The sequence below is a fragment of the Salmo salar genome, chromosome 22 (assembly GCF_965601325.2).
Source record: "Salmo salar chromosome 22, fSalSal1, whole genome shotgun sequence".
Taxonomy (NCBI): Eukaryota; Metazoa; Chordata; class Actinopteri; order Salmoniformes; family Salmonidae; genus Salmo; species Salmo salar.
The window spans coordinates 26,266,202-26,282,056 of record NC_138312.1 but is presented as its reverse complement, the minus strand read 5'-3'; the positions used below and the strand labels follow the sequence as shown (position 1 = coordinate 26,282,056).

At 43.7% G+C, this 15,855-nt stretch overlaps 1 protein-coding gene across 1 annotated transcript in view; it reads right to left on the bottom strand.

The window, feature by feature from the left end:
- The window catches only part of LOC106582957 (uncharacterized), a 96,957-nt gene that overhangs the window by 66,476 nt on the left and 14,626 nt on the right, over nucleotides 1–15,855 (bottom strand). The window contains exon 4 of the mRNA XM_014166599.3: nucleotides 2,190–2,303. Within this exon, the coding sequence (XP_014022074.3) occupies nucleotides 2,190–2,303 (114 nt within the window). The remainder of the gene's footprint in view (nucleotides 1–2,189; nucleotides 2,304–15,855) is intronic.

The window sequence follows — 15,855 nt, the reverse complement described above, 5'->3', positions numbered from 1 at the left end:
GAAGGGGAGGAAGGGGAGCTGGAGGGGGGATAGCTAGCTAGCTGCTGGTGTCTCCTCTGACGTTAAACAGAGAGGCTGACAGACAGAGAGAGAGCACCAGGGGACCCCCAGTGAGTCTCTGTGAATGGCCTGAGTTGATTATTTTCTGATGTTTAACCCTCTCTCTGTCCTTCAAATGACGGATCAGCATGGGCAAAACAAGCGACACGCTGCTTCACACCAGGCTAACCATTTACTGATACATCCAACACACAAAGTACACACTCTCCAGTCTTATCTACCATTCCATTCCATTCCATTCCAGTGTTTAATTGCTATATTGAAATTACTTCGCCACCATGGCCTATTTATTGCCTTATCCTACCTCATTTGCACACACTGTATATAGACTTTTTGTACTGTATTATTGACTGTATGGTTGTTTATTCCATGTGTAACTCTGTGTTGTTGTATGTGTCGAACTGCTTTGCTTTATCTTGGCCAGGTCGCAGTTGTAAATGACAACTTGTTCTCAACTAGCCTACCTGGTTAAATAAAGGTGAAATAAAAAATATTTTTTTTAAATGAGGGCCCCTCACAGTCTGCAACCTTGTTCTCAGAGCTGAAGAGTAAAAAAATGTCTGGCCATCACAGAGACAGGAGAGACACTAAGCAGTGAGTGTATTCCAGTGAAATCACAGAACACGGCTGAGCTCAGAATAGCTTGATCAAACAAAGAGACAGAGCAGGTTGAAAGATGGGATTTGGATTGTCTGCCTTTTCCAGGATCATTTTCACAAAGGAGTCAGGTCTTCAGCAGCAGGCTTTCCTTTCTCTGTCAGGTGGCTGTGGAGTGAGAGCCCTGGGATAAAGGGAGCAGGGCTGGAGGAGGGCTCGGTCCTCGCCTCCACACTTCATCCCATAATACATCATGTCTGTCAGCGAGGTATGCGTTCTCACCACAGCCCTCTGGGATGCAGAGTCCAGGTCTGGCTAACTGATGAGCAGCTACAGGGAGGATCACAGGAGGCCTGTATCTCCTCTCACACTGAACAACCACATCAAAGCACATAGATGTCTATGCTGTACTGGGACTTTTCACAGTTCTTTAGATACAATCTAGCTGTGACCACTATGTAAGATGTTAACCCTGGGCCCTTGACCTTTGAGAGGTCATCTTACTCCTCCTACCAGGCAGCATATCTCAATGGGGTTTGAATACAGCGTGTACGTGTGTGCGTGCCCTGTATATTCCACAGACCACCTCAGTCCCTCTCAGCCCTGTGATAGCACCCACCAAATGGTCTTCAGCTGTGCTCACACCTCATTGAGAATGTGTGTTCCCAGAGTCTCCAGCTTAAGCAGACAGACAGATGGAAGCTATCAGATCAGCCATCGTAGACAGCTTGCAGTAAGTATATCAGTACTGGACCTGCCCCTACAGAGGAAAGCCCTGTGTGATTGTCATCTGTTGTTGGCGTGTGAGAGAGCTGTGAGATCCCAGAGAGACTGGGCTGGGTCTTGTTAGGGCACTTCATAAAGGGGACTCCTATTGTTCTGCACTTCCTGTACCTTTGAACTTGGGGGAGTGCCGATGTCGGCTACCAATCTAGGGTGTCTGAGAAGTCCTGGACTGTATGAGAGACAGGCGACTCTGGTGAAAGCCAAGCTCTTGAAGGAATTTCCTGTCGTGCGTAGTGATCAGAAAAACAACAACATCCTCCACACTAACGCACTGCTTCGACGGCTTGACTTCCACAACTGCTGCTGATAACATAATGGCAACATGGCAACTGTTGATGTAAGGAGATTCCCATTTATTCGTAGGGAAATGTGATCACTCAAGTTGAGTTCAGTGAGAATGCAAAGATATTGGGTTGATATAATAACACTTATCTGAGGTAAAATAAACAGAAATGTGTTTTTAATCAATTGACAAACTGCTCTCTGTTTCAATCAATTTTCAGTTACCCTGCTCATAAGATGCCTGCTCTACTTACTACTGCCTATTCATTCACTGTGTGTGAAGCACTGTTATTATAGCACAGTGTGATACTGTAAATGCTGTCTGCTAGTGATAAGGTAGAAGTAGTTCAACAGGGCTTGTATAATGGAAGTAGATGGAGGGGGGCCAGAGATACATACAGACACAGACAGGAACAGCAGGACATACTGTATGAACTACATTAAACAGATAGTGTTGTACTCACCATACTGGCAACTGGGCCCATTGAAGCCAGCAGGACAATCACAGAGCTGGGAGCTGGAGCGGGATCCCTGTCGACACTGGCCCCCGTTGAAGCACACGCCGTAGCTGCACACCGCTGGAGAACAGCACCGGGATGGGATGGACAGGGTGAGAGATGGAGAGAAAGAAAGAGAAGAGATGAGAGGAGCAGAAACACCTGGGTTCTGTCACAGGATGTCAACATTTGCGGTCCAGGACAGTTTGACCTCATTCTATCAGAGCCTCGTCAGCGCCCTGTTAACACCTGATTGCAAAGGGAATTTGATGCTCCTGATGTTACACAAACCACACCAAAAGGGCTCCCTCCACCAGTTGCTCCCTTTAAGAAGGAGGGTGGATGTCAGGCACATTACCAGGTGAAAAACCCTTAATCTGAATGTTATTGGGGGGATGAATCAGATGAGATGATTTATCCCTCAGTGAGAGAAACAGGCTAAATCTCTGCTAAAGGACATACAGTAGTCAACCCCCCACCCCCATCTCTCTCTCACTGGCATGTGTAAGGAACTTATGCAAGAGCGTTCTCATGTAATACCATATAACCATCTATCAAAACTGGTATAGTTCTAAGGCACTAGCTGTGGCACTAGGTGCTAGCTGTGTCACCAGAGACTCTGGGTTTGAGCCCAGGCTCTGTCGCAGCCGGCCGCGACCGGGAGGCCCATGGGGCGGCGCACAATTGGCCTAGCGTTGTCCGGGTTAGGGAGGGTTTGGCCGGCAGGGATATCCTTGTCTCATCGTGCACTAGCGACTCCTGTGGCGGGCCGGGCGCAGTGCACGCTGACCAGGTTGCTAGGTGTACGGTGTTTCCTCCGACACATTGGTGCGGCTGGCTTCCGGGTTGGATGCGCGCTGTGTTAAGAAGCAGTGCGGCTTGGTTGGGTTGTGTTTCGGAGAACGCACGGCTCTCGACCTTCGCCTCTCCCGAGTCCGTAAGGGAGTTGCAGCGATGAGACAAGACAGTAACTACTAACAATTGGATACCACATAATTGGGGAGAAAAAGGGGGTAACATTTTTTTTATAATACTAAAATAAATGTAAAAAATGGTATAGTAAGGTCACATAGCGATCTGCCCTGAAACTGAACATATGGCCCATGTCTCCACACAGACAAAGATCATGCATCCAGTACTATTAGTGTAAGATGAGGCAGAGAGCCACAGGGTGAATCAATATAGGACAGTGAATGGTTAAATCCCCAGAGTCAAATTCCTTCTCTCATTAAGACGTGTGAAATTTGTGGAATCTTGGGGGGAATAAGCAAACACCTCAAACCACTGGGTAGCCTAGCCACGTGAATCCAGCACAGAGGTGTCGGCATCGCATTCCATACAGTCACATAACTCACATTCTATCTCTCCTTCACCTCCAAGCTAGTGTGTGTGTGTGTGTGTGTGTGTGTGTGTGTGTGTGTGTGTGTGTGTGTGTGTGTGTGTGTGTGTGTGTGTGTGTGTGTGTGTGTGTGTGTGTGTGTGTGTGTGTGTGTGTGTGTGTGTGCGTGCATGCGTTAAGCAGGGTGTAGTCTTAGAAGGATTCGCTCTTGTGTTTGCTCACACCCATATTGGCACTGGCAGGAACTAGGCCCAGACAGAGATGTACAAATCACCCAATCATGGCAGGAATGCCCACTCTCCTCCCATCCCTCCTCAGGTGTAGAGATGTAATGTCTGCCAAAATACATTTCATTGCTCATCGAATCCAATTGGCAGCTGGAAGACCAATTCACAATCCCTCTTCTTTTTGAAGCCATTTATGAGCCCGTTATTAGTAGTAAGGACATACCAACCAAAGATCAGAGGTGGTGCACAGTTCAACATTAGCAATAAAAATGATTGACAAGATATTCAAGTTTTTTTAAGCTACAACAAAATGAGAAAAGGGTTTGGCAGTCTATAAATACCTTCCTCGAAAAACGATTAAAACCAAATTATTTTTCCTTTCAACATTCTGCCTAAGGATATGTCCAATATGTAATTGTATGTCGTGATCTCGACAGGTGGTTTCTCTAGCTATAACTGCCGTGTGTCATAGAAACAGCAGCTCCTCTCAATTCTGGACAGCTTCATAATGAACAGCCATTCATCTCACTCACATCCCACATGTGGGTGACATCAGCAGGAGAAGAGACAGAGACAGGAAAATGGAAACATAGAGCAATTCATCTAAAGAAAACAGATGGTTCTGTCACTGATCTCCATTGGAAGTACTGTAACCACTAGCAATGCAAGTTAGCAAGAGGCTGGCTCAGAAGACCTGGTGAGAACTTACTGTGAAATCAATGACTGTATATCCCTGTAATCTAATCGTAAAGTGACTTTCATGTCCCCACACACTGTTCTGCTGTATCTACAGTAGAGCGTACAGTAGGATTACTGCTGTTCTGACCAGGCTTTGAGGTGCTGAGAGCAAAATTACATGACTATAGGAAGCAACATTATTTTATATTTAACAAGTAGCCACTTCTTTAATGACCTGAGAAAACCACTGACAAGGAAACAAGGGGTCAAACAACCCTGAAGTTTTCAAAATGCCACAAGTGGCAAACAAGGGGATTGTCTTTTTCCCCCTCCATAAATGGTAGACATGGACATTTTGGCAGCTAACTAGGGAGGGCATTTTTGTCCCGCCCTTGCTGCCCACTCCCTGCCCCTTACACTGCTTAATCTCCCTTGAAATAATTCCTTAACTTGCCGTGCAGTGTGGCGAACGGCGTAAGACTCACTCTCATCTGTCTCTGTGATTGCCTTCACTCTGTTACAAAGACACCTTGTCTGAGGGGATTAGCTGCTTCCACAGAGACACAGGGCTCTATTTTCGCTAAGAAGGCGCAAGTGTAAAACTCATGTCAGTTTGCAATTTCGTCATGTAAAAACTGGCGCACTGGTATTTTCCAGCCCTAATGCCAGGTTCAGTAATTTACCTGTCTAACATCAGCTCGCTTGCACTGAGGTGGGAGGGGTGCAATCAGGGGTTGGAACCGGTTGAGGGAACAGAAAATAACCGAAAACCAGAAAATAACAAAACATTTAGAGGAAGAGAACCAGACCCGGGAAATAAAGTGATCTCTAGTGTTCCAGAACAGAACCATTATTTTCAAATCTTGAGACCCAGTTAATTATGTTCTAGTATATAATTCTGTAATTCAGTGAAGTTATGATGCTACTAATAGCCTAAACATATTACAATTCACAGCACATAATGATGGTCAGCGCATCAAGCCATGCCCCCTCCATGTCCAACCCTGTCTCTCGCTCTCTCCCCACCCATGAAATTGCAGTCACATCTCACGCCTGCACATATCTGACCAATTAAATCTGTTTCACAAGCAGCTTTCTTGTTCCATAGCAAGCTGCTCTATCTGTGCTAATTATTGTGGTAAATTAGGATAAAATAATGAGCTAAATGTAAAAACAATGTTGATTTTCCAGGTAATAAAAAATGTATGAAAAGGAACAATATGAACGGTTACTTTTTTGGAGTTCGAACGGTTCAGAACTTTATTATGCTTGTCGGAACAGTGGAACGGAACAAAAAAAAGTAGGGGTTCTGTTCGGAAAAGGAACGATTGGAAAATAATTTGGGTTCTAACCCATGGTGCCAATAGTTGAGGTGTGACACTAAAAACAAGCGCAAAAGTGACAATTTCGTGCAGTGCTAATTGGAAGTTTTAAGACCCACAAAAAGCAGGTCTTAACGGTAACACAGTTAATAACAGCATGGATTTTGAGAGCAGAAGCGCAGTCTATCCAGCCAGGACGTACAGTGCCAATGGTACAGAAATGCGCATTTTGTGCTGGTGAATCTTGTATTTTGAAACAAACAAAAAACGATTGGTTTCCCCCCATTTCGTTTAATTTGATTAAAAACCAAGCATAGCCTACCCTCCCTGCCCACGGGGAGCAATTATGGTGCATGTAACTGTATTAATCTTGTTTAAAATAAGGTGTTGTTTAGTTTTGATTTGAATTATACAGTCTTTCTAGGCCTTATCAATAGCCTACTGAATTTAATTGTGGTTATTGACTACATTTGGCATGTCCATGTCCAGACTATAATTTACAGTAGGCCTAGGCCGTATGTCAGTGTGAATGCTATAGCCTGTGTTTAACAAAGTATTTCCATATTGAAGAAATGCAATTACAACAATGTGGACTGCAAACATGTTCAACATATTTAGCAAATATGGGGCAGGCTATTTAACAAACTAGGCTATAATGGTCTAACATTAGAATCAGAGTTGATGACAACGCAATACATAAAAGACCGTAAATATATAACTTGAAGCAACCACATAATTAGCCATGGAGCACGTTCTGATTGGCCAGTGATGGGCCAAGCCTCAACACACCCACAACTTGTTTATTAATCAAAACCCAGCCCTTTCACACCACCGCCAGCTACTGCATCCATAATTCCGGTTGTGAAAATAGCACAAATGTTTGACACACCCCTGAACCTATAAGCGCTATGATTTACCATTGCGTTAGGTTTGCTCAAATAGAGCCCACAGAGGGAGGTCAGTGAGTCGCACCGCTACCGGATGGACGCTGGAGTCCAAGGAGCAGGTGTCACCAGCTCAGCCTCTGACAGGGCCTACACATCACAACATAGGCAGTGTCGATCTGTTTAACGCCCAGAGTGAGAGAAAGAGGGGGAGCAGACTTACTGTAATTGTTAGGCACAAAAGCCCCAGCCGCCAACTGTTGGGTTAGTAATCGATACGCACGGAGCGCAGCACTGTAGTTTGAGGCAGCAAGGCATGTTCTGCTTTACAGATACATGTGCCAAAGCAAAGGCTTGTCACAGAAGTCAGGCCAGGGGCAGCACTGTCAGATGTTCCTCGTCATCAGAACAACTTTAAATGTCACTCAGAAATGGTTCCAGGGCATTCCATGTGTAATTATCCTTGCTTTGCATAAAATCTCTTGTCGTTTACCATTAAAATATTTCAAGCCTGTCTCCTAAATCACTTATCTTAGTACGTATTTGATGGATTTCTCTGAATAGGGAAATCTCTTAAGGTAGGATATGCAGACTGGATGTGAAGTGGAAAAACCTGGTGGCTAAACTGAATGGATCAGAATGTCTCACTGTCTGGGAGTGTTGGTCACATCCCAGAACTGTGTCAAGATAACCAATACTAGACTCACATGGGTGGAGGAGGATATTTGAGGTACATTTGTCACTCCTGCTTTTCATACACTGTGTTTACCATGGACATGTAAAACCCAAATGAAAACATCCCAAGACAATGAGCTTGGTCCCTGTGACACTGAGACACCATGCCATGCCTTGGTTGGACAGCCGGCCTGTTTATGTACGTTTGTTTATGTCTTTGACTAGTGACATAGTTGTTCCCAGGATGCAGTGTTTCTCCACACAGACACAAAGACCACCCATGGACAGCCAATCTCCTTGTCCCGTTACTGAGCCTGCTTCAAGTGTACATCCGCAAGCCTGGTCTTTCCCGCTACAAAAGGGGGCCAGTTCTCATTCAGCAGTTAACGAGGGCTCAAACTGGTGGCGCCATTGTCCCTGCTCCTCATCCCCTGTCACAAAAGTAATTGTTGACGTCAATCAACATAACTGCCCGCTTCCACTCTTGACCGTCCCAGTCCATTCTCCAGCCAGCGGCCACTCGCTGGGGATAAACACTTAGCTTTCTGAATGGACCTTAGAATGGAGATGTGGACGGAAGTCTCAAGAAGCACCATTAGCAAGTACCGCCACCAGTACAGGCATTGTGAAAAACAAGGCTTGTCGTCAATTAACCTCTTACATCTAGACGTTCCGCTAGCGGAACACCGCTCCAATATCCAATGATTGGGCGTGGCGCGAAATACAAACTCCTCGAAAATCCGAAAACTTCCATTTTTCAAACATATGACTATTTTACAGCATTTTAAAGACAAGACTCTCGTTAATCTAACCACACTGTCCGATTTCAAAAAGGCTTTACAACGAAAGCAAAACATTACATTATGTCAGGAGAGTACCCAGCCAGAAATAATCAGACACCCATTTTTCAAGCTAGCATATAATGTCACAAAAAACAAAACCACAGCTAAATGCAGCACTAACCTTTGATGATCTTCATCAGATGACACTCCTAGGACATTATGTTATACAATACATGCATGTTTTGTTCAATCAAGTTCATATTTATATCAAAAACCAGCTTTTTACATTAGCATGTGACGTTCCGAACTAGCATTCCCACCGAACACTTCCGGTGAATTTACTAAATTACTCACGATTAACGTTCACAAAAAACATAACAATTATTTTAAGAATTATAGATACAGAACTCTTTTATGCAATCGCGGTGTCCGATTTTAAAATAGCTTTTCGGTGAAAGCACGTCTTGCAATATTCTGAGTAGATAGCTCGCCATCACGGGCTAGCTATTTTGACACCCACCAAGTTTGGTACTCAATAAACTCAGATTTACTATAAGAAAAATTGGATTACCTTTGCTGTTCTTCGTCAGAATGCACTCCCAGGACTTCTACTTCAACAACAAATGTTGGTTTGGTTCCAAATAATCCATAGTTATATCCAAATAGCAGCGTTTTGTTCATGCGTTCAAGACACTTTCCGAAGGGTAACGAAGGGTGACGCGCGGACGCGTATCGTGACAAAAAAATTCAAAATATTCCATTACCGTACTTCGAAGCATGTCAAACGCTGTTTAAAATCAATTTTTATGCGATTTTTCTCGTAAAATAGCGATAATATTCCGACCGGGAGTCGTTGTTTTCGTTCAAAGACTGATAATCTAAAATGGACTCTTCACGTGCGCGCGCGCCCGTCTCATTGTTCTCAGATCGACCACTTACCAAATGCGCTACTGTTTTTCAGCCAAGGGCTGCAAAGTCATCATTCAACGTCCTGGCGCCTTCTGAGAGCCTATGGGAGCCTTAGGAAGTGTCACGTTACAGCAGAGATCCTTTGTTTTGGATAGAGATGACAAAGAAGGCCAAGAAATGGTCAGACAGGGTATTTCCTGTACAGAATCTTCTCAGGTTTTGGCCTGCCATTTGAGTTCTGTTATACTCACAGACACCATTCAAACAGTTTTAGAAACTTTGGAGTGTTTTCTATCCAAAGCTACTAATTAGTTTCTGGGCAGGAGTAATAACCAGATTAAATCGGGTACGTTTTTTATCCGGCTGTGAAAATACTGCCCCCTATCCATAACAAGTTAATTGATTGGTATCCTTTGGCTGAGTGATGCAGTGATGTCCCATTCCCTAGGCCTGAATTTAGCTCTCCCTACCACTAGTTGCTCCATTCGAGTGCCACTCCCCCACCGAGGAACACTCGAAAACAAGGGGGGGGGGGGGGGGGAGAGTTAGAACACATGTCAGTGTGCACAGATCCCACTCCTTGTGGGAAAGGTTCCTATTGCTTGCACCACTACAGGATTCTCAGTCAAAACAGGCCTATGCAACCGAAATGTTGGGTTTTATCGCATGTACTGGAAAAAGACGGTGTCTTCTAAATCCATTAGGTCTGCACTTTAACTTTGTTAACTTTGATTACATGCAATGGCTATCATCTGCCATCTGATACTTCAGTCTAAGAATCCCAACTATGTCATGTCAATAGGATGCTTGTCCCACACTATCTGAAATCAGGATTAGAAGGCAGGGAATAGAAAGACTAGGAAAAGGGAGGAAGGGGAGGGACAGAGCAGGAGCCATGACAATAAAACAAAATATTTAAAATGTTTTAAAAAATATGAGTATCTCTTAGCAGAGGATGAGGGAGAACTCAACAAGTGGAGCCAGCAAGTCGGAAAATGCCCATAGCGAAAGTGAACAGCTGGACTGTATATGGGCGAAAGATGGGGAGAGAAGGACGATAGAAGTAAGCCAAAAGGAGAAGAGAGAGGGGGATAGACAGAGAGTTGGAAAGGGGGCTGTTAGCACGGCTGCTCATCACTGTGCCGGGCTGTTTTTCTACATGATGTGACTTCATTCCGCTCAATTGTCTCACAATAACCACTGGTCATTAGTCTAATTAGCTTACATTCACTTTGTATTAGAGTAGAGGAACCCGCATCACACACACACACACACACACGCACACACACGCGTGCACGCACACACCTCACAGATGCCAGACACTAAATCACTATCTTAATGCACAACATTCTCATTTCAATCTCTGGAGTTTTCAGAGGCTTTACTAAAGCTGTATGTTTTACGGTTTCTGCTAAAAAGCTGATCTGTCTCCTTGGATGTCAAATGCACTGTCCTATAGATTAAATTGCGTTGAATGAAGAACACTGGAGATAGCACAGGCCTAAGTGTGTGAGAGCGAGAGAGGGTGGATTGTGGTGTGAGCTTCCTTTTATCCTGGTTCAATGGCTCAGAGAAAAGGGTGATTAGTTTTTCCCGTCTCAAAGTACTGCCACGTCTTAAGTTACGGAGATAAAAGCCCAGCCGTGCGTCGAAGAGAGCCGACATTGTCACGCAGAAGAAAAACAAAACCCTGCGACTTAGTGAGGGAGACACTGGGCAGCACTGGGGAATGCCTGTTAAGATGTTTCTTTGTGTGGTGTTTTAAAACAAACCAAATCTCAGGGGTTGAGCAGACAGCCTAATGCTTCCCTGGATAATTTAATACTGTAACCTTCTAACCAGAGACAAAGAGGTCTTTGAGGAAAGCATGGACCCGATAATGAGACCCTGCTGAAAGGCACATCCAGGGGATCATCTCTTGCCCCCTCGGCCCATCCCAGCCTCTTCCCACCAGCGCCTGTCCCAGACATTAGCATGCTCCACGGGCGTGAGAGGAGGCTAGATACAGCATACAGGGTGGTCCCGGGGCCTGGACACAGGGGATAAAAACTGGTAGGGATAGTGATGCCCACGCTGTTTACGGGGGCTTTGCCAGGGATGCTCTCTGAAGTATGCAGGTTACGCGATGCCGATCAGAGGCTGTAAAATCCCATCAAAGGGCACTGCCAGGTCTCACTGGCTTAGGGATAAGCCTGTCCACACAGAGATGTTCAGCACAAGGCCCAGCAGCAGACTCACCCCCAGCCCCAGTCTTATGCCCCTTGCCCGCCTCATGCAGCCTCAGCAACAGAGCTAACCCAGCCTCAGCCACTGCCCTAGAGAAACTGTGCTCTCCTGTTACCGTGGCACCTAGCCCAGCAGATCCCCAGAACCCTCCCATCCATCACCAAAGGATTAGATTTAGGGAGATTCTCTTTAGACTCATTGTAATGTTTTCTTCTTGACTATTTTCTGTTCATTTGCAGTTCGACTCTCTACTCTGGGTTGATAGTCATTGTTTCTTGCCCCCAGACGAGGGTTGGTTGCAGTGGCAATTTAAGCATGCAAATCTTAGTGGGGCAAACACACCCACAAAAAAATTATGCATGCCAGCAAAGCCACTACACAACACTAAACAATACTTTAATTGGACTATAACAGTGACAAACTGTGCCCACACACTGTTAAGGCCTACATAAAGCTGTCACAACAGCAGAGTCACAACAGCAGTCCCAAAACCTTACCACTGCTACACATGGCTATCAGAGCCTTATCTGGCAGTGCATAAGAGGCAATAATGAGCGAGCTAGGATGGACAAAGTCAATATAACTATTTATTCAGCACTTTTGAAATGTACAGCGACAGAATTCAGAACATAGGCTGTTCTTACAGTATTCTCCCTGTACACCAAGTCAGAACCGTAGGGTAAATAAAAGGCGCATATAAGCAGGCAACGAAAGCTCTTACAATATTCGATGATGACACTTCTCTAAAACAGGCTATAGACTACATGTAAACCACCAAGTCAGAACAGTAGGCTAAATTATGAGGGGACAATCGACCAAAATATTAGGGTGAGATACATGGGCTACTAACAGTTTACTAGAAAACATTTACTTAGTATTACTTTCTTAGCTAGAGTATACATATCTCCCTGGCATATTACATAATTTATGCAGCATTATACAATACATTTTTGGACTCACCTTGTTGAACAGGAATGTGGCGCAGCGGTCCTTCGTGGACAAATTTTGTCATCAAACTTTGTCATCAAAGTCTGGCATTCTCTGGATTTATGGAGCTTTCAAGACAACTGTGAACTCGTAAAAAAACAAGGTCGAATCATGACGTTAGTGATCTTTAAGTTGGGGCTCTAGAAAGAGGCCAGAGTTCCCGACTTGGAATTCCGAATTGGATGACTGTTTAAAATGCATTTTCCCAGTCGGAGCTTGTTTTTTCCCAGTTCACAGTTGTCTTCAACTCACTGAAGTCTGAGATTTCCCAGGTCCGAGTTTCCAGTTGTTTTGAACGCGGCAGAAGTCATGCTGGAATGACAGCATGGCCAATGTATTCAACCTTTTCTGGCCCATGGTGTTGAATGTTTATCCTTTTAAGCTTGGAAAAGAGACCCTTAAACCCAGACTTGGACCACACCCCCAATCCACTGAATAGCTGGCTAGCGATTGCTTTGCAATACTTGCAGTTAGCCACCGATTCCTTCCAAACCAACTTGTGTAATGTTTATGGCCAATGGCCGATGAGCACCGATACATTTTATCTATAGTTTCTCTTCGTAATTTCTCTTCATATGACAACGATTGAAAAGGATTTGCCGGTAGATTGTCGACTTGATTCATGATGATGACTGCTAGTTTCCATCTAAGATTTTGAAAGTATGATGTTGACAGTCCAATCAAAGCTACTGTAGATATAATGTGATTGGACGTAATTTGGATCGGTACTTCTAATGTAACTTAATGGCAGCACCCATCCGGTTTGCGCTTAGTGGGACTATCATTTGTTTTTCAACAGGACAATGACCCAACACACCTCCAGGCTGTGTAAGGGCTAGTTGACCAAGAAGGAGAGTGAATGAGCGCTGCATCAGATGACCACAAATAAACTTTTAACAAGGCACAACTGTTAATTGAAATGCATTCCAGGTGACTACCTCATGAAGCTGGTTGAGAGAATGTCAAGAGTGCAAAGCTGTCATCAAGGCAAAGGGTGGCTACTTTGAAGAATCTAAAATATTAAATATATTTTGATTTGTTTTACACTTTTTTGGTTACTACATGATTCCATATGTGTTATTTCATAGTTTTGATGTCTTCACTATTATTCTACAATGTAGAAAATAGTACAAATAAAGAAAAACCCTTGCATGAGTAACTGTGTCTGGTATTATATATTAGCTAAACAGTTGGGGCTCAAAATAGGTGAGGTTCTGCCCAACCTGCACTGAATGACAGGTCGCCACTGGTTGGTTGGTTGTGACTAGGGTTGCAAAGGGTCAGAAACTTTCCGGTAAATTTCTGGAATTTTCCCGGAAATTTTCCATGAGAAGTTAACCTGTTATGGCTAGGGGGCAGTATTTTCACGGCTGGATAAAAAACGTACCCGATTTAATCTGATTATTAGTCCTGCCCAGAAACTAGAATATGCATATAATTATTAGCTTTGGATAGAAAACACTCCAAAGTTTCTAAAACTGTTTGAATGGTGTCTGTGAGTATAACAGAACTCATTTGGCAGGCCAAAACGTGAGAAGATTCTGTACAGGAAGTACCCTGTCTGACCATTTCTTGAACTTCTTTGCCATCTCTATCCATTACAAAGGATCTCTGCTCTAACGTGACACTTCCTACGTCTTCCATAGGCTCTCAGAGCCCGGGAAAAACCTGAATGTCGTCATTCCAGCCCCAGGCTGAAACACATTATCGCCTTTCTCAAGTGGCCGATCAAGGGACAGTGGGCTTAGGCGCGTGCACTGGCTGCCCCCGTCTTTGTGTTTTTTCCTCTGTTTACCGAAAAGGAGATTCCCGGTCGGAATATTATCACTTTTTTACGAGATAAATTGCATAAAAATTGATTTTAAACAGCGGTTGACATGCTTCGAAGTACGGTAATGGAATATTTAGAATTTTTTTGTCACGAAATGCGCCATGCGCACGACCCTGATTTACCATTTTGGATAGTTTCTGGAACGCACGAACAAAACGCCGCTATTCGGATATAACGATGGATTATTTTGGACCAAACCAACATTTGTTATTGAAGTAGCAGTCCTGGGAATGCATTCTGACAAAGACAACAAAAGGTAATCAAACTTTTGTAATAGTAAATCTGATTTTGGTGAAGGCTAAACTTGCCGGGTGTCTAAATAGCTAGCCCGTGATGGCTGGGCTATGTACTAGAATATTGCAAAATGTGCTTTCACCAAAAAGCTATTTTAAAATCGGACATATCGAGTGCATAGAGGAGTTCTGTATCTATAATTCTTAAAATAATTGTTATGCTTTTTGTGAACGTTTATCGTGAGTAATTTAGTAAATTGTTAGTAAATTCCCCGGAAGTTTGCGGGGGGTATGCTAGTTCTGAACGTCACATGCTAATGTAAAAAGCTGTTTTTTGATATAAATATGAACTTGATTGAACAAAACATGCATGTATTGTATAACATAATGTCCTAGGTGTGTCATCTGATGAAGATCATCAAAGGTTAGTGCTGCATTTAGCTGTCTTTTGGGTTTTTGTGACATTATATGCTAGCTTGAAAAATGGGTGTCTGATTATTTCTGGCTGGGTACTCTGCTGACATAATCTAATGTTTTGCTTTCGCTGTAAAGCCTTTTTGAAATCGGACAGTGTGGTTAGATTAACGAGAGTCTTGTCTTTAAAATGCTGTGAAATAGTCATATGTTTGAGAAATTGAAGTTTTCGGATTTTAGAGGAATTTGTATTTCGCGCCACGCCCATCATTGGATATTGGAGCAGGTGTTCCGCTAGCGGAACGTCTAGATGTAAGAGGTTTAAGCATGGGAATTTGGGGTATTTTACTTAAATTAATTTAAAAAAGTTAGCTTATAACAGTGAACCTTTTTTGTGGGATACACATAAGGCAATTCTAGGTCTTGTGGCATATTTTGGTTAAACTATCCACCATTCAATGGAATTGCAACCCTCTGCATGCACAGTGCATTCTTCCATCACATGTCCAGTGCACTCTTCCATCACATGTACAGCTGATTCTCAAGATCTTGCACACTAATGAGATGCTGTTGAGGCCACACTACTACACTGTCTGAGCCAAGGACTTCATGCTTTCTGGTAAGTTTTGATTACAATTCTGGGTGGGGTAAATATATTGTATATGACATACATGATTTTTGGTTAACTTTGGTTAACTTAATTTTAAAACATTTATCTTACAAAGGAGTTGTTCAATTTAACTGCGTAACTATTTATCTGTACAAGGAATTGAATTTGTTTGTTTTTTTTACTATTTTTTTCTAATCTTTACAGGAAATGCCACGGGCACTATCTGATGTGTGGAGACATTTCACATCAGCTAATGTAGAAAGAAAAGCTGTGAATCAGGAATCAAGGTAAGACCCAAGTGCAGACCATGTGAAGTAACAATGTTTATTTTAAGGGGCAGGCAAATGACAGGTCAAGGCAGGCAGGCTCCGGGTCAGGGAAAGGCATAGTTCAGTAATCCAGAGGTGGAGTAAAGATACCAGACGGCAGGCAGGCTCAGAGTCATGGTAGGCAGAGGTCAATAATCCATAGGTGGGACAAAGGTACAGGACGGCTGGCAGGCTCAGGGTCCGGGAC